Source organism: Diabrotica undecimpunctata, chromosome 3, assembly GCF_040954645.1.
Source record: "Diabrotica undecimpunctata isolate CICGRU chromosome 3, icDiaUnde3, whole genome shotgun sequence".
Lineage (NCBI taxonomy): Eukaryota > Metazoa > Arthropoda > Insecta > Coleoptera > Chrysomelidae > Diabrotica > Diabrotica undecimpunctata.
Window position 1 is genome coordinate 48149450 of NC_092805.1, and position 20349 is coordinate 48169798.

Consider the following 20349-nt stretch of genomic DNA (forward strand, 5'->3'; position numbering starts at 1 on the left):
ACTCACTTTTGTTGTAATACTGGAGGCGTAAACAACGTGTACATATTTCTAACTCTGAATAAATATTATGCTTTGAAAATGCCGAAAATAAGCAATGTTTCAACTTGGATAAAACCTTACAAAGAGCTATCTGTGGATATGAATAAAGTTTATTACTCATGTTGTGAGACAACCGTACATACGTATTATTTTTTATTTTATTTTAAAAATTTACCCGGTGGTACAAACAAAGATTTTAAAATTGGAGATTATGTTTAAGAAAAGTACCGACACAAGGCTAGTTCGCAATAAATCGATGTATTTTTTCTTTTTTCAAACATTTTTTAAACTCCTTGCGAGAAAAAATAGGATACTTATCTACTGAGAGGTCGCTAACATTTTTTTTCTAACAATAGCATAGTTTGCTTTAATTTTGCTAAAAACAAAAACATATAAATTAGACTTAATTCATTCTTCTTCTTCTTAAAGTGCCCTCTCCTCAATGGAGGTTGGCTACTACAATTTTAAACTCTTCTCTATCTTCAGCTGTTCTTATTAGCTGTTCAAAATTTAGCCCTGTCCATTGTCGGATGTTTCTGAGCCACGATAGTCTTTTCCTTCCTAGGCCTCTCTTTCCCTCGATTTTTCCTTTTACTATAAGTTGGGCATATCGGTACTTATTATGTCTCAGTATGTAGCCTAGGTATGATGTTTTTCTAACTTTTACTGTGTTAAAAAGTTCTCTTTCCTTGCCTATTCTATGCAGCACATCTTCGTTTGAGGTATGCGATGTCCATAAAATTTTGAGTATTCTCCGGTAGATCCACATTTCAAAGGCCTCCAATTTATTTACGGTTGATGTTTTAAGGGTCCACGTTTCAACTGCATATAGAAGAGTCAACCAGACGTAGCATTTTGATAAACGTAGTCGAATTTCGAGTTTTATTCGAGAATCACAAAGCAGTTTTTTTATTTTTTCGAAAGATTTTCTGGCCTGTTCTATTCTCGATCTTATTTCTAGAACAGGATTTAGGCTGCTATCGATCCAACATCCCAGGTACTTAAATCTATTGACCTGTTCTAAAATGTGCCCATTTATTGTGCGAGGTTGAGGTACGTTTTGGTTTTTTCGGATTGACATCACTTTGACAAGCACTTAATTAATTAAGTGCTTTTAATTTATGCTCACAGTATTTTTTCCTTAAATGTTAACAGAAAAGACCAAGAGCTACTTGTAAATATTTGAGGGTTCTTTCTTCTTGAACAGTGATTTCTTGACATTTTCAAGATTACTACACCGATTTTTATTTGATTTAATTTAAATATTTTAATTGTTCTGCAAAAACGGTTCATTTTTAGTTTATTTCTACAATCTTAGATTTTAAAAATGGGTAGACCAAACTGGTAAAAATAAATTGCAGTAGACCAAATAGGATGTTCTTTCTGCATCCACTCCGTATACAAATCAAAAAGTTTAGACATATTTTGTTTCTCTTTAAAATATAATTTTGTTGTTTTTTTTTTCTAAGGTAATGAGACTCTACTGCTGGCATAGACGATATGTGTTTTTGAACAGTCTCTTTTATTTCTTCTGCTACTCGTTGTGACCAAGTGGTGTGTTTTCCATGCATATCCTTAACAATTATACCAACTTCACTCTCTGACATTGTGGGGGCCTTGTAACTGGATCCCTACATTCGAGGGTTGGAAATCTTTTGATTCCAAGCCTTACTTCAAAGGACTTGTGAGTGGATGTATCTCCATAGGTTTGGTTCTTCAGTGACCGTTGAAGGATAAGGATTGTTAATGTGAGCAAATATAACTCCAGAGAAATAAAATCACCTTTAGTTTATCAACTTATAATTAACTATTTTTAGAGTAAAGAGGTTCAAAACGACCGTAGCTGACAGTACAATATCAAATAATTCTTTCTTTATCACACGTAAAAGAGAAAACCGTATTTATGAGAAAAAATGCCCGATTTCGGCGTAGAGAAATATTTTATATATGAATTGCGAGTGTTTTAAAATGCACATGCCTCAAGGGCGTGTGAGAACGAACTGATAAAATACTACTTGATGCATAAAAGTGTAGATTACGCCTCTTGTATTTAGGTGTGAAAACTATTTAAGAGGCTGTGGCGACATTAAGTCCCCGAGCAAACTTGATATTAGTGAATATTTTACTTATTCTACACTAAGAAAAGTGTAAAGAACTATATTTTTATTTTATATTTTAAAATGATATGTTCATTTCTGGAACAGACATCTTTTTAGACATTGTCATCACCCAAATATCGGTTATATCAAACGTATCAAGAAACATTTTTTTACATACCACAATCTGGCTATCATTTATAGGCAATTTATACTGAAATGTCCACCTTCTTCGAGATTCAATGGTAGTATTTAAAATACGAGTTCTTGTGTGTCTAGTAACCAAACGACTAATATATTGGGTCTGAAGGTTGTGATCTACTATTTTCCAAAACTGTTTAAAAAGTTGTTCAATTTTTCCTGGCACTTTTGGATACATTTGTCCATACAACCACCTTTAAGTTGTCGTTGTTTTACAACTTTACCTTTTTAATTTATAAATTATTCTCCTTTGTTTTTTTTTTGTTTACGAATTACATCTTTCCATTCCGTTCTATTAGCTTTACGTTTTCGTCCCCGTCTTATACTTTTTAAGCTAATACTTACAACTTGCCCTAATATGTCGTTTAAAATTGAACTTGCTATAAATATCGATGTGATTTATTATTGTTCCGCCGGAGGTAATCCCAAACCGGAATGATTCTGATGTAGAGTAGAACTTTCTGATGATTCTGTAAATAATTAAAATAATTAAAAAACTTATGACTAACAAAACAATAAATTTACCAGATGATGAAGGAATATACGGGAGAAAAAGCTTTTTCGATTTCACTTTGCTCAAAATTATCAAATATTTTATTTTGTTTCTCTAATGTTTTTTAAAAGTTATTAGTTCATCTCCAAAAAATAAGATCAGAACAATAAAAAGAATATTTAATGAAGACCTAACTTAAACCACTTTATATAAGAACAAATTCTTTACCTGTATTTACAAATGCTTGTCAATCAGAACAACTTGCTTGTCCAAGTTCCACTTCTTTACCATTACGTTCTTCTACGGGACCTTCTAAAAATTAACCTTGTTATCGTTATTACGCGGAAAAACTGTAAAAAAACATGACATGAGAAAACTGAAATGTAGCAAAGTAAAAGAAATAGTCAGCAAAACATTAAATAGAAAATTTAAAGAAATCGATAATACAACGGAAAGCACAGAAGATAAGATAGAATCCCTTAAGAAAACAATAGACGACATTAAAGACAATTTTATGAAGAACGAAGAAGGTAAGAATAAGACATGGATGACGACAGAGATTCTGCAACTAATGGAAGAAAGAAGGAAAAACAAGAACGATAACTCCATGTATAAAACATTACAGCGAGAGATACAGAGAAAGATCAGAGAAGCCAAACAGAAAGAACTGGAGAAAAAATGCCAAGAAATCGAAATTCTCCAAAGTAAATACGACGACTTCAACGTGCATAAGAAGGTAAGAGAAATTACAGGTAAATGTAAAAACAGAAGAATAAGTAAACTTGTTAATGACAATGGAGAGATAATCGTGGACAAAGAGAGTATCAATGATACCTGGAAAAATTACATAAGAAATTTATTTTTTGATGAGAGAGAGAACCAGCCCCCAATACCTACGGAAACAGGACCACCTATACTAGTGGCAGAAATAAGAGCAGCCATAATATCACTAAAAGAAGGTAGAGCTCCAGTACCAGACGGAGTACAATCTGAATTTCTTAAACTTCTTGATGATGAATCTTTAAGAGTACTATGTAAAATCTTCAATAATATCTATGACACAGGCAATATCCCAAAAGATTGGCTACTTTCAGAATTTATTACCTTACCAAAGAAACAGAGAGCAAAAAAGTGCGGAGAATATAGGCTAATAAGTCTAATGAGCCATACATTAAAACTTTTTCTTAAAATTATACATCGTAGAATATACAAGCTATGCGAAGAGAGAATACAAGACACACAGTTTGGATTCATGAAGGGCGTAGGTACAAGAGATGCACTGTTTAGTCTACAAGTATTATTTCAAAGATGCAGAGATATGACTTGCGATATTTACACCTGCTTTGTGGACTACCAAAAAGCATTTGATACAGTTCAACACCAAAAAATGATGGATATTCTAACAAAAGCCCAAATGGATGATAAAGATCGGCGTATAATACAAAATTTATACTGGAACCAATCAGCCACAATAACAACGAATTTTGGAGGTGAACCAACGGAAATGATCCAGATTCTACGAGGCGTTAGACAAGGTTGTATACTTTCACCTATATTATTTAATCTATATTCAGAGGAAATATTTAGTGAAGCCTTGGAAAAATGCGAACATGGAATACTTCTAAATGGAGAACGCCTAAACAACATCCGTTATGCAGACGACACCGTTATTTTTGCAGACAGTTTGAACAGTTTACAGCAACTGATAAACAAAGTAAATGAAGTAAGTGAAAGATTTGGACTTCAAGTAAATATAACAAAAACTAAATTTATGATCATCAGCAAAAATAAAGTTAGAGACGCTCAACTACTTATCAATAATACACCAGTGGACCGAGTAAAACAGTATAACTATCTTGGAACAACAGTAAATGAACAATGGGATCACTCACAGGAAATAAAATGTAGAATAGAGAAGGCTAGGAGTGCATTCAATAACATGGCCAAACTCTTTAAAAGCCACAATCTTAATCTGGAGATAAAAGTAAGGCTCCTACGATGTTATATCTTCTCAATATTGTATTACGGAGTTGAATCCTGGACACTAACTGAAGCAATGGAGAAAAAACTTGAAGCCTTCGAGATGTGGCTATACAGGCGAATTCTAAGGATATCATGGACAGACAAGATAACCAACGAGACCGTATTACGAAGAGTGGGCAAAGAAAGAGAGGTGATGTATACCATTAAAAGGAGAAAGTTGGAATATCTCGGACATATAATGAGAAACAACACTAAATACAGATTACTGAAGGTAATCCTACAGGGTAAAGTATTCGGAAAACGAGGAATTGGGAGAAGGAGAATATCATGGTTGAAGAACCTGAGGAAATGGTTCTCCACAACAACAACGAATCTATTTAAAGCATCAGTCAATAAAATAATTATAGCCAGAATGATTGCCAATATTCGGAACGAATAGGCACTGAAAGAAGAAGAATCGTTATTTATTTTTAGAAAATTATAAAATACTAATTGTTTGTTGTAACGCCAACTGTATCAGTCGAGAACTACGTTGATGTCTGCTCATGAGTTTTAAAAAACAACACCTGTACTGTGTACTATTCAATTGCAAACTAAACACCGGAACCGGGAAACAATTAAGATATATCTTGTCTATTTCCCCCTACTATTCTCACAATATTGCCGCGGAATATTAACACACGACGTGTAGTATCCACCTGCATAATTATCGGAACTTAGCAGCCAATGCGGCGAATAAAATTGTAACAAAAGTTACGGTGTAGTTTTTGAAATATAAGAATTATTTTGATATACGTACGTACGATACAGTATTTTTCGACGAAAATTTGATTTGGTTCAACGTCGTATCTGTAGTTACTCCGTTATTCTACAAATATTTCAATTTTTTTTTATATTTACGGCATTATTCCATTCGGAATCTTTCTTATTAAGGCAGTTACAGCCACACCGACCATGTTGGCAGATAGAGCATAAAAAGTTATCCAAGAAGAACACTGTAACTCAAAATCGCCAAAAATGTTAGTTACAACGTCATTCTATGCAGGGGTCGAAATCTTTACTGTCTTTTCTTTATCTTTATTTACTCGTATTTTGAATATAAGAAGCCAGTTCATAAAATGTTTTTCCTTAGATGGATCGATATGACGTGGAATGCAATTTTACAATCCCCAATCGCTTTATTAATCAATTTTGTTCAATTTTAGGCTGATCTGGTACCTTTGTTAATTGATCCTACATCGTCGGCTATAAACTGGTTAAAGCAGCATCTAAGACATAAAAACGTAGAAAGTATTACACAAAATTCTCCTAAATTTAAGGGGTCACTTGAATTAGCTGTTAGGTAAGTAATATGATATTAATGTAGTATTATTCATTAAACAATTTTTTACTAGGTTTGGAAAAACCTTTATCATTGAAGAAATCGACACAATATCTTCAGTGCTGTTACAGATATTAAGACGGGAATTTACGTTACAAGGTAATTTTAATTTTGCTGATCCTATTTTTTTAAATATTATATTTTTAAATTTATTTTATAAAAATAATTATAATATCACTGTATGTGAATCCCCCGAATCCGAATTCCTCCGGAATCCGTTTTTATTTATATTTATTATTAGACATTATTCCTAGCAAGCAAACAATTTAATTAAACCCAGCTTGTGAGACCTGTTCATGCCTTAAAATTACGTTCTGGTGTAACAATTCATTGAAGCCAGGTTTATTAACTCGAGTAAAACAGGACTTACCCTGATGCGCGATAGGGCCACAACTGTCAGCCTTATGGTCTTCTTGTCGGAGTTCTGGGTAATAGAACTCCAACATGGTTCCATATCCGATTTTAAAGTCAGGCCAGTGGTTTATTCCTGTTATCCTCTTATGACTTATCCGCGAAACTGAAATTGCTTGCTTGAGCCTCAAGCCACCGCTCTGGATCGCACTTAGTTCGGAGACTTGGTGCTCAAGGAGTTGGGCCATACGTGACCGAGATATTGTGGTTTTTGTTAGTTTTTTGTTAGGCCGTTTTTTTAGATTTTTTATAATTTTTATTTGTAGAATGTCATGAAATAGATTACTGGGACCTACACAGTGTTTTTGTACTTGTCTGTATTGGTAGATCTACCAACTGTCCTATTTCTTTCTTTTACTGTCTCTCTGGGGGTAATTCTCCGTAGGGTTTGTTTCTTCTGGTATTTTTATTTTGTTCTCCCTCTAGGGTTTGTTCTTCTCTATGGCATTTATTTTATTTTATTGTATTTCTGGATACCTTTTATTTTATTCCACTATTTAGTATTTTGACCGTTTGTGTTTCCATCGATGAAATGCGTCGTATCTTATGATCTGAATCGGTTGGCGACGTATCTTGGAACGTTAATCGCTTCTCTTAAGCTGCTTTTATGGGCCGCTTGTATCTTTTCCTTTGTGGTATTACATACGTGTCCCTATGCGAGAGATGCGTACGTTAGTATCAATTAGACATATTTTCTTTCATATATTCAAATATTATTTCAAATTTTTATTGCGTTTCAAATTTCATTTATAAATTCTTTCTTTGAAATGCTGTACCTATAGTCTTCCTTTGACATCGGGATTTCTTTATCATGTTTGCATTATTTGTCACTTTTTTCCTTCAAAATAAAAATTAGAATTGGTTGTATTATTTTAATTAATTAATTTAAATAGATTTTAGTTCTACTGCACATACCTCAATTTGAATAAAATATATATAAAGTTAACTGTGGCTTTTTTAATTATGAGGAAGAATAATAAGGTTCATTTCGAGAGTGTTTCTTCGAATATAGTTTTCACATCTTCAAGAGAACTCGAGCAAGATAGCTACATGTATCACCCAGCCGATATTCTGCAGAGTCCAGTTGTATTATTTACTAGCAAGATTAAAATTAACAATTTTTTAGTTTCTTCTTCTTAGAGTGCCATATCCCTACGGAACGTCGGCGACTACCATGCTTATAATATTTTTATACTGATCTCGGTCTTGCGCTACGTGTAGCAATTGGTCCGCTGTCAAACCTGTCCACTGCCGCAAATTAATCAACCAAGAGAGTTTCTTCCGTCCTATCCATTTCTTTCCTTCGATTTCACCGTTATGAATTAGCCGAAGGAACTCATATCTTGGTCCTCTGATTATATGTCCAAGATATTCTAGTTTACGCCTCTAAATAATATTTAATAGAGTTCGTTGATGTCCCATTCTTCGAAGAACTTCTTCGTTTCTAGTTCTGCTAGTCCATGGAATTTTTAGTATCCTTCGATACAACTACATCTTAAACGCCTCGATTTTATTCATGATATCGGCGTTTAAAGTATGGAAGTTTCACATCCATACAAAAGTACAGACCACACGTAACATCTTGTAAACTTTTCACGGATTTCCAAATTTAATGAGTTATTAGATAATAGAGGCTTGAATTTTTGAAATGAGTTTCTTGCCTGTTCAATTCTACATCGAATTTCGAAGGATGGATGTAGATTTTGGATAATCCAACATCCAAGGTATTTGAATCTCTGAACTCTCTGCAGCGGTTGTTGGTTTAATATCAGTTGGGTTGCGCCGATATCCACTTTACTGGTCACCATGTATTTAGTTTTATCGATATTTATCGACAGTCCCCAATTTGTGCATTCCATGTCAACTCTATTGATTAGCTCCTGCAGATCGTCGATGTTTTCAGCTAGAATCACAGTATCGTCGGCGTACTGTATATTGTTAATTATTTCTCCTCCTATGATAATTCCTTTTTGATCTTTTAAAGCTTCCCTAAATAGATTCTCAGAATACACGTTAAAGAGGGTGGCAGATAGTATACAGCCTTGTCTTACGCCTTGTTCAATACTGATTGGCTTTGATTCTCTGTTGTTGGTATTAATAATGGCTGTTTGGTTAAAGTAAAGTTTGGCAATAAGTTTGATGTCTTTCTCATCTAGTTGGATGCTCTGCAATGCGGTAATTAGTCTGGTATGCTGAACGCGATCAAATGCCTTTTCAAAATCAATGAAGCACATATATACGGGTCTTCTTACCTCCCAACATCGTTGAAGGAGTGTTTGCATAGAAAATAGTGCTTCTCTAGTTCCAAGGCATTTCCGGAATCCGAACTGCTCTTGACTAATTATTTCTTCGCACTTGTTGTTAATTCGGTTTAGAAGAAAATGTAACAGTATTTTAACGGCATGGCTCATTAAACTAATGAGTCTACAATCGCTACATTTCTTAACGTTTGGTTTCTTAGGCAGAGGAATAAAGATCGATTTTAGCCAGTCCGATGGAATTTCACTGGTATCATATATTTGATTGAAAAGTACAGTGAGTTCTTTTATATTGTCATTTGAGAGTAATTTTAGCCATTCGCTGTATATTTGGTCTGGTCCACTGGCTTTGTTGTTTTTGGCTTGGTGTATGGCTTTTTCCACTTCAGCGTTTAAGATTGATGGTCCTGTATTTGCACTTAAGTTAGGTAGTGATCCTCGATCATCCTTAAATAATGCTTTAATGTAGTTTTCCCATTCCTCCATTACTTCGTCTTCTAGGGATAGTGCATGACCTTCATTATTCGTTAATGTTATTGGTGTATTTCTTTTGTGTACTGTAACTTCTTTTATTTTCTTATGTGTGTTAAATTCGTCAAGTTTTCGTTGCAATTCTTCTAATTCCTCACATTTTGCTCGCATCCATAACTCTTTGGCTTCCCTGATTTTTCTTCGAATCAGATTATGCTTTCGTTTATACTCTGAGTTATTTCTATTTTTAAGCTGTCTTCTTTCGTCCATCATTTCGATTATTTCATCCACGCTTGCTTTTTATAATGGGTGACAGTTTCACTTTGCGTTGCTGTATCGATGATACCATTCTTTATGTTATCCAATCTTTCTTCGACTGTTGGTACATTGTATACTTGTGTGATGTTGTCTCGAATTTTTTCATTCATTGTCTGTTCAAAGTGATGTTTAAATTCTTCTTCTTTTAGTTTTTGTCTATCGTATTTCTTTGTAATGGAAGGCTTTTTGATTGTCTTTAATTTTAGGTTGATTCTAGATGCCAGTAAATTGTGAACGGTGGCTGCGTCGGCACTTGGATATGTCTTAGTACATTTACATGAGTTTCGAAATCTATTGTTAATCATGATATAATCTATTTGGTTACGCATTACACTACCATGGCCATCTCTCGGTGATATAAATGTATAGAGACGTCTTTTTGGTTGTTTAAAACATATGTTGGTGATAACAAAGTTTTCCTCTTGGAAGAACTCCACCAATCTATCACCTCTTTCGTTTCTTTTCCCAAGACCGAATCCTCCAGTAACTCCGGGAGTTATGTCTTCTCCTACTTTAGCGTTGAAGTCTCCCATTATTACACAAATTTCGTGTTTTTTTGTGTTTTTTAGTGCTTGCTTTAATACATGGTAAAATTCATTAATTTCGTTGTCTGTACTGTTACTTGTAGGAGCGTATACTTGTATTAAGTTTATATTAATCTTACTTTTAATAGTTATCATCATTATTCGCTCTGAAAGAGGAACAAATTTGTCAACCAGATTTTCAAGTCGTTCCTCAAGAATTATAGCAACACCATTTTCATAAACATCATCCGTTTTTCCGGAGTAATAAGTAATATAACCTCCACTTTTTACAGTTCTTGATCCGGTCCATCTAGCTTCGCTAATTCCAAGGACTTGCAGGCCCAAACGTTTCATTTCGAGTTGTACATTTTTTAGTTTTCCTGATTGATATAAAGTTCTAACATTCCACGTAGCAATATGTTTTATTAATGATCTATTTTTATTTTTATTTTTCCCTCTAAGCAACTAATTTTTTAGTTGCTTTTCTAAAAATTTGTTATTTTTGGCGCTTATTTGTTACACAAACCTAATAATCTTCCACAGCTAGCTCTTACAATCTGGACACTGCGACTGGCACGCTGAGTATTTGTCCGCATATATTTCTGTTGAACCTACTGATTTAAGTTTGTTGAAATTACTTTTAAAATTATTTAAGTATATTAAAAGATTAAAAAGGGAAAAACTTTTGAAGTGTGTAAAAGATTTTAATTTCTAGCTGAGAGCTTTCGGCTTACAAAGCCATCTTTGGAGCTATGTTCAAATATTAAATATTCTATTAAGGGAGATCATGGGGTAAGCAGAAAAATGCTGGTTCTATTTTTATTTTTTTATTTCTTTCTTAAGTCAATGAAAAAAAACACAAAGGATTGTAGTCTGGACGTCACAAAAAATATGTTAAAAAAATTGGATATGGTACGGGTGTCAGCATCCGAGTGTCAGAACCCGACAAATTTTACTGAAATTAAAGCAGCAGATAGAGAGAACAAAATTGAATCGATTTATTCGATCTTGCTTGACATTTGGATCCAGACTTTATATAAACGGACTTCAGATCGACATATAGACTGAGCATGGTTAGGGGAGTAATTGATATATTCTCGGTGTAAATGGTATACAGAAATGGTGCCACTACTTTTTCCTATGATACTTCAGCCTCAATGAAACCAACTTTAGACAGGACGTATCATATCTAAGCCCTACACTTTCTATTGGCTACAATCTAAAAGAGAAGTCATGTCATTATCTTGCTGTATTTTTGTTGGCTTATTTTGGTCTGTAATTATGGCGAAATTTCCTTTTCTCCTGCTTTTCGAAGAATTATCAGTTTTGGTATTTTCGATTTCTTAAGTGTTTTTAGACTGAGGATCCCATTTATGGTTAAGGTGGTATAATATACAATTGCTTCTTTGGGCAGAATTTTTAGTACACTGTTTGTGACTCCATGTGGTTTAAATGCTTTTTTGGCTTTTAGTTATTTAACTCTGTATTTAACTTCTTCTGGAAAGATGTGAGTTATTCCTAGTTCTTCTGGGGTTTTTAATATTATTCTGTGGCTACGCTCTACTTCTTCTGTGAAAGTTCTAAATCCAGAGCTTTTTTATCTCTGTAGCTTCTTCTTCTATCGTGTAAACCATCCTACTTTCTCGTAAAATGTTGGAATATGGAATATGTTAATTACTATTTAAATGGGAATAAGCCACAATTAAAGGTTAAAATACGTTTATTGACGTTTCAATTTCCACTTCGGAAATCGTTCTCAAAATACAAACATTAGTAAATTAAACAAATTTTGTTTTTTGTTACTTAGTGAAAAATTCTTCTAATAATTTAATTTTATCTGACTCATCTATATTGACAATTCAGACATACATTATATATTTTAAAGTAGACGACTTTAAAATGATATTGCCAATATTGTTGAGTTGCGTTCCTGGGACGACTTTACTTATAAGATAGTCCATTCGATTACATGAAATCAACTTTAACTTGAGAATATCCATCAGAAAAAATCATAACATGTAATTCGTCTTTAAAAAGACAAATACATGCCATGATGACACATGTTAGTGATTCCATAGTAAATTATGAGGGAAAAACCAGGAAAAAACCTCATAATACTATCCCGACATGGTAAGTATTTGATCGTGAATTTAGTTTACCTTCAATAAACACCAAATTCCAATTTTATATGTTTGGTATTTAAAAAATAAAAATGATGTATTCTCTATATGTTAATGACTTACCAATACTGGTATTTTCCTTTTAATAACTTCCTCTTTCAATATGGGTAACCAGATCCTACTACATTCTGCCGAGGAATTCGCGACACAATTGGTCTCATTTAGCAAAATTAGAGCGGCTTCTTTGATTTTTCTCTTTTTACCATCCGTTTCTTTTAGGACTATATTTGAATCATTCCATTGAACCCTATGTTCATTATCCCATGCGTGTTTACATATTTGAGATCTATCAAATTCTCTATTTTTAATATAGGATTGATGTTCACTTATTCTAACATTTAATGGTCTTGATGTTTCACCTAAATAAAACTGATCGCATTCACAAGGTATTTTATAAATGCAATTCTTTGTCCTTTCTTGTTCATTCTTAGATTTGGTTTTGGACAAAATAGATCCCAACGTGTTTGTTGTTTTGAATGTTGTTTAAATGTTGAATTTATTTCCTATCCTATTAAGCTTTTCCTATAATCCTTTTATGTATGGTATTTTTATTTTCCTCGTATTATTCCTTGCATATGCTGTAGGATCTCGTTCTAAGTTGTTTTGTTCTATTCGATCGATTGTTGAAAATTCCTTATTTATAAACGATAAAGGATAATCATTTTTTAATAAAACAGATGTTAACAAATGTTTTTCCTCCAAGACCAAATTTTCGTTAGAACAAGAATATAGATATATATATTTCCTTATACGATAGAGCCAAAATTACTTGTTCTAACGAAAATTCGTTCTTGGAGGAAAAACATTTGTTAACATCTGTTTTATTAAAAATGATTATTCTTTATCGTTTATAAATAAGGAATTTTCAACAATCGATCGAATAGAACAAAACAACTTAAAACGAGATCCTTTAGCATATGCAAGGAATAATACGAGGAAAATAACAACACCATACATAAAAGGATTATCGGAAAAGCTTAAAAGGATAGGAAATAAATTCAACATTTCAACAACATTCAAAACAACAAACACGTTGAGATCTATTTTGTCCAAAACCAAACCTAACAATGAACAAGAAAGGACAAAGAATTGCATTTATAAAATACCTTGTGAATGCGATCAGTTTTATTTAGGTGAAACATCAAGACCATTAAATGTTAGAATAAGTGAACATCAATCCTATATTAAAAATAGAGAATTTGATAGATCTCAAATATGTAAACACGCATGGGATAATGAACATAGGGTTCAATGGAATGATTCAAATATAGTCCTAAAAGAAACGGATGGTAAAAAGAGAAAAATCAAAGAAGCGGCTCTAATTATGCTAAATGAGACCAATTCTGTCGCGAATTCCTCGGCAGAATGTAGTAGGATCTGGTTACCCATATTAAAAGAGGAAGTTATTAAAAGGAAAATACCAGTATTGGTAAGTTAGTAACATATAGAGAATACATCATTTATGTTTTTTAAATAACAAACATATAAAATCAGAATTTGGTGTTTATTGAAGGTAAACTAAATGCACGATCAAATACTTACCATGTCGGGATAGTATTATGAGGTTTTTTCCTGGTTTTTCCCTCATAATTTACTATGGAATCACTAACAGGGGAATTTTACTGTCATCATGGCATGTATTTGTCTTTTTAAAGACGAATTACATGTTATGATCTTTTTTGGCGGATATTCTTAAGTTAAAGTTGATTTCATGTAATCGAATGAACTATCTTATAAGTAAAGTCGTCCCAGGAACGCAACTTAACAATATTGGCAATATCATTTTAAAGTCGTCTACTTTAAAATATATAATGTATGTCTGAATTGTCAATATAGATGAGTCAGATAAAATTAAATTATTAGAAGAATTTTTCACTAAGTAACAAAAAACAAAATTTGTTTAATTTACTAATCTTTGTATTTTGAGAACGATTTCCAAAGTGGAAATTGAAACGTCAATAAACGTATTTTAACCTTTAATTGTGGCTTATTCCCATTTAAATAGTAATTAATTTAAAATGCCACAAGATAATAGCTTCAGAACAATATGGAATATGTTTATTCTCATTTCTTAGAAACTTTGGGATTTTACACATACCTGATTTGATTAGATCGAATTGTTAATCGAGTTTATCCCAGCATTTGTTCCCATGTCCTTGTAGCTGTTTTTCCTTTCTGTTTAGTTGATTTGCTTGTCTTCTCTCGATTTATAGTTATATTTGATATTTTTGGCATCCTATTTTTTCACTTATTAGTTTTTAATTTTCTTCTTGCAGTAGTCGTTGATTGTCTTATAAAATCTTCCTTTTATAGTTGGTTTTTCTTCAGTTACTATGTTCTTTTAACTGCATTTGGTATTCACTTTTCCAATTCTGTAACTTTTTCTTCCAGTTTATTGGCAAAGTTGAAAGATTGGTGGAATTATATTAATTTATTTACTAACAATTATTTTGAACGTTTACCAGTTTGATTTCGTCTTCTGGTGTGTGTGGAGTGGATTTTGCTCCAATATTTCTACGGTTAGTATGATTGGGTTGTAGTTTTTATTACCTTCCTATACTGGTTATATATTATACACCATTTCTCGATTGTGCAGAGTTACTATGTTAAGAGGTGTTAAGGTACCTCTCTTTCGGGAAAAAAGGTTGGTTCTTTCGGTCCTGTTAGTATTGTATTGCCTTTGTCTTCTAGGTAGTCACATAGTATCATTTTGCTCCGATTTGCTTCTCTGTCGTACGAGTTTAGGGATATATCATTTCTGATTGTTACTCCAATATTACCGGGACAATAAAATTCGTATTTTTAGTCGAGTTTTTTATACTGATTGAAGATGTTGATATTTACTATAATAACGTCTGTTTTCATAGTTTGTTATAATTATCTGGGAGATTTATCAACAGTGTTTAAAATTTTATGGTACATTTCTAAACATATTTTCAAATACGATTTTATAATATAAAATTAACCAACCAGACCTTTCTTATAAACTTTGCACAAAGAATATCAAACATTGTATATCATAATCAAAAATATTTTATTTATAGGTGAAAGACGTCTTATCAAATTAAATGGCAAGCTTTTAGATTACCACAGCGACTTTAAATTAATATTATGTAGCCGAAATGAGCATTTGAAATTACCCGCTGAAATAATACCTTTTATTAATTTGCTAAATTTCACCGTTACCCTTGCAGGTTTTACAGGTTAGTAAGTTTTTTTGTTAGAATGAATGTCATTGTGGTTCCGAAATTATTTTCTTATGGCATTTTTTATATATTTTATTTATATTTTTATTAATATATTTTATTTTAATTATTTGCATAACTTTATTGATAAAAATGAACCGCCGAAATGTTTGTAGGGGCGTCATTTAAACAACTGACGATAATTTTTAAAAAAATTGCACGAAAACACCTTAAAAACAGTTTTTCTGTAATTTAAAATCGCAATATAACTCATAGATGGCGCCATACTATGACTAACAAAGGAAGCTGTGATTAACAAAATAAATAGAGAGTTACTGAAGACGTAATTTATGTCATCTTTTAATAAACGCACTTTTATACATACGCACAGTTGTGCGTCCAATTACTGTGCTTTAATAAAATAAACGCCGCCTGCTTTTAAATTATAAACAGACCAGAGAACTTTTATTTAAAGATCCCTTATTTTGACGTAACCTGTCAAATAACGTGTAAAAAGAAAAAAGCTTCAACTTTAATTATATTTATATAGATATTTATTTGCTCTAGCTAAACTAGCTATTTCCACTGGTTCTTCCATATTGTAAGATGAGTATTATGGATTATAGTATTCTTTAAATAACGATTTAATTAAATTTAACGTTTCACTCTTTTTAAAGAACCTCTTTTACATTTTATTCCAGGACTAGGTAAATGAGTAACAAATAGGATCTTATAGACATTTATAGGTTTTTTTATTATACAAAAATATTTAATCTCATTTGTCAAAATAAAAGATTTGTTTAGCATGTTATACTCCATTCGCTTAGCTCGGGCATATTTTGACAGATTCATTGTCGGAAACCTACAACACGACAATTCCTACTTCTCAGTATTAATAGATCAAGTATCCTACTATTGCAGACTTCTTTCTTAAAAAAAAAAAACGGGTGTGGCAGTCCAGTGGGACTACCGATAGAAGTTATACTTCTATACACGCGTTCGCCGTTACAAATTTATATGGGAGTCAATCTGCACAATCATTACATATTTAATGCTATAGGTAAGAGAGAGAGCAGAAAAAGGAACAAAATTAGGTATATAGGTATATGGTGCATCGTTTGCTGTATATAAACATTTGACCTGTAATAGGAGTATAGTAAATGAAGGATTGTATCAATATTTTAATAAAAATATATATTTTTATTTTCATATACGTATAAAAGGAAATTACTATTTAAATGGGAATAAGCCACAATTAAAGGTTAAAATACGTTTATTGACGTTTCAATTTCCACTTCGGAAATCGTTCTCAAAGTACAAACATTAGTTTCAAAATCTAATGTTTGTATTTTGAGAACGATTTCCGAAGTGGAAATTTAAACGTCAATAAACGTATTTTAACCTTTAATTGTGGCTTATTCGTATTTAAATAGTATTTAATTTAAAATGCCACAAGAAAATAGCTTGAGAACAATATGTATAAAAGGAGATGAATGCAAAAAAAATTTTTTACACATACTCTGCAGTAAAATTCATTGTTTATTTTGTTATTAATATAAAAATTACAATACAATACACTGTAACATAATTCAATATAATAATACAATACAAATTAAAATGCAATATTCATAAGTATTTAAAACTGCCAATATACATATCTTACTTTACGAAGATAAAAATAATAAACCAACAACTCGGATTATGTTATTAGAAATAAATTTTCATTTTATTTTAAAATTTAGCATTTTTGCGTATATTACATATATTTAATAACATTAACGTGAGGTTTTTAAATATTTCAAAAATAAAAAAAAAACGGGTGTGGCAGTCCAGTGGGACTGCCGGTAGAAGTTATACTTCTATACACGCGTTTGCCGTTACAAATATATATAGGAGTCAATCTGCACAATCATTACATATTTAATGCTATAGGTAAGAGAGAGCAGAAAGAGAAAAAAATTAGGTATATAGATATATGGTGCATCGTTTGCTGTATATAAACATTTGACTTGTAAAAGGAGTATAGTAAATGAAGGATTGTATCAATATTTTAATAAAAATATATATTTTTATTTTCATAGATGTATAAAAGGAGTTGAATGCAAAAAAATTTTTTTACACATACTCTGCAGTAAAATTCATTGTTTATTTTGTTATTAATATAAAAATTACAATACAATAGACTGCAACATAATTCAATATAATAATACAATACAAATTAAAATGCAATATTCATAAGTATTTAAAACTGCCAATATACATAAGTTACTTTACGAAGATAAAAATAAAAAAACCAACTACTCGGATTATGTTGTAAATTTTCATATTATTTTAAAATTTAGCATTTTTGCGTATATTACTTATATTTAATAACATTAACGTTTAAATATTTTAAAAATAAAAAAGGAAATTCATATTGGGATTCGAACTCATGTACACCAGCGTATGAACCAAACACGTAAAAGATTTCCAAATAGCCATGATACTAATGGATTTCAAAATTGACAGTTGTCTGTCATACAGTGATTATTTTGAAATACAAAAGCCTAAAATAATTATGAACATTTAATAAATAATACAAAACATATCACATAAATAATAATATTAAAATATATATTATATTATATACTTATATAATATTATATATAATACAATATATTTATAATATTGAATATATATACAAAAGGAACATTTTTATTCTCGAGAGAGGAAAAGAGCATGAAGAGCAAAAGAAGATGGTCAGCAGTGGACTCTTGAGGCTGGATGATGATGATGATGATGAGTACGTGTGCTTAGTTGTATAGTAATTTCCAGCCACTTTTAGTCGGTCAAAAAGTAACTACCTTCGCAAAAAATAATTACTAAATTCACTAGACTTTTCGGACTGGGAATAGCGAACCGAGTATAGCAATTAACATTATTAAAAGATCCTGTAATAAAGGCGGCTGTCACCTTACGGCTTCAATAACTCTCTAATGTCAGTATTTGTGTAGATTGACATAGCGACATTGCTGTACGTATTTGGTAATGCAGCTCCAAATAATAACGATAAAGTTTCAACATATCAGATGTGAATGGACATCGCTTTTATTTCATAAAAGAAAATGCAACGCAAAGAGCTGAAACATCACCAAGGACAACGTTGAAGTGTCACCTTTTCTTAAAGAGATAATTGACAACATAATATAGATTTTATGTAAAGCGATAAGTCAGAACCTGTTTATTAAAATGAAATAGAACAGAATAAAATAGACTGAAGTAGAATAAAATAGAGCAAAATAGAGTACAGTAGATGATGTTCAGTAAATGATACAATAGATTACAATAGATTAAAAATGGAGTACAGTTAATTAAAATAGAATAAAGAAGAATAAAATAAAATAAAAGTAAAACTAACATAAATTAAATATAATAAAATGAAATAAAGTAGAGTAAAATAAATCAAAATAAAAAATAGAATTTAATGGACTAAAAGTCCATTAGTCATAGAGTAAAATAAAATTAAATCAAATTAAAATAGAATAAATAAAATAAATAGAATAAAATGGAATAAAATAAAATAAAATGGAATAAAATGAAATAAAATGGAATAAAATAAAATACAATAGAAATAAAATACAATAAAACCAAATCTTAAATTTGACGAATATTAATATACTCACACTATACTAATTCAATTGTTTGGTCTCTCGTTTATTTTATTTTTTTATTTTATTTTAATATAGACATAGTTTTTTTATATTGCATCTTTCAAGGAAAATGTATGACGCACCATTAATTTTTGACAGTAAATGGTATTAATTTCCTTTGTGACTTTATAAAACAGAACAACAGTTAAAAAAGGAACAACAGTTCAACTCTGAAAGATTTGTTGAAAAAGTTAGTAAAAAGTTTTTACAATTGAATAAACAACAAAAGATTGTATACGATACTTTGATAGAAGCTGTGAACATTGGATCTGGTAGAATTTACTTCGTTGATGTTGAGGATGAACAGAAAAACACTTATTAATAATAAAAATACTAATTTTATTAAAAAAACATACAGAAGTTAAAACACTTCACCATTGTATTTAGGTATATAAAATAAACATATAGTTAAAACTTTTACAAGTGTCGTCAAAATTTATACAGTAGCAGCATAACGTTTTCGATCTAATCAGATCATCTTTAGTGCCTTATGTACTTGAAACTAACAATAAAATTTGTGGCTATGACATCCAAATATGAGTTACATCTTTCCAAACTTTGGAAGTTTGGAAATGGCTGTATGTTTTTTTAAACGATGGTATACAGTCAACTACTGGGATTTTCCCATTAATTTTTCGACTAATTGTATTGTTACTGGCAAGGATCAGATCGCAGTAGCACTACCGTTTTCTTTATCTGAAATATATGCAACTTTATTGGAAGGCAAATGAATTTCAAACATTGTCTTGAAATTACCTTATATCAAGAAAAGAAGGAGTAAGGAGGGTAAACAAAGATAGAGAATTGATAAAGACTGTTAAACATCGGAAAATGTCTTATCTGGAACATATAGTGAGGGAAAATCGATATGGAATATTACAATTAATCATTAAAGGCAAAATAGAAGGCCGTAGAGGTGTAGAAAGAAAACAGGTTTGTTGGATAAAAACCATTCGGAAATGGACTTAGATATCAAATGTGGGATAATTATTCCATGTGGCAGAAGGTCGAAAAGCTTTCGCAGTGGTGATCGCCAACTTTGGATAATTCTGATATGACAAATGAAGAAGTTAACATTTTAAATAGTTTTTTGTTACAACTATTGAAATTGTAGAATTAA

At 31.3% G+C, this 20349-nt stretch overlaps 1 protein-coding gene across 2 annotated transcripts in view; it reads left to right on the forward strand.

Annotated features, from left to right (window-relative positions):
* LOC140436773 (cytoplasmic dynein 2 heavy chain 1-like) overlaps positions 1–20349 on the forward strand; it is a 157912-nt gene that overhangs the window by 62315 nt on the left and 75248 nt on the right. For both annotated transcript variants that reach the window (XM_072525859.1, XM_072525858.1), the window contains exons 16-18: positions 6018–6154; positions 6207–6292; positions 15400–15558. In XM_072525859.1, the coding sequence (XP_072381960.1) occupies positions 6018–6154; positions 6207–6292; positions 15400–15558 (382 nt within the window). The remainder of the gene's footprint in view (positions 1–6017; positions 6155–6206; positions 6293–15399; positions 15559–20349) is intronic.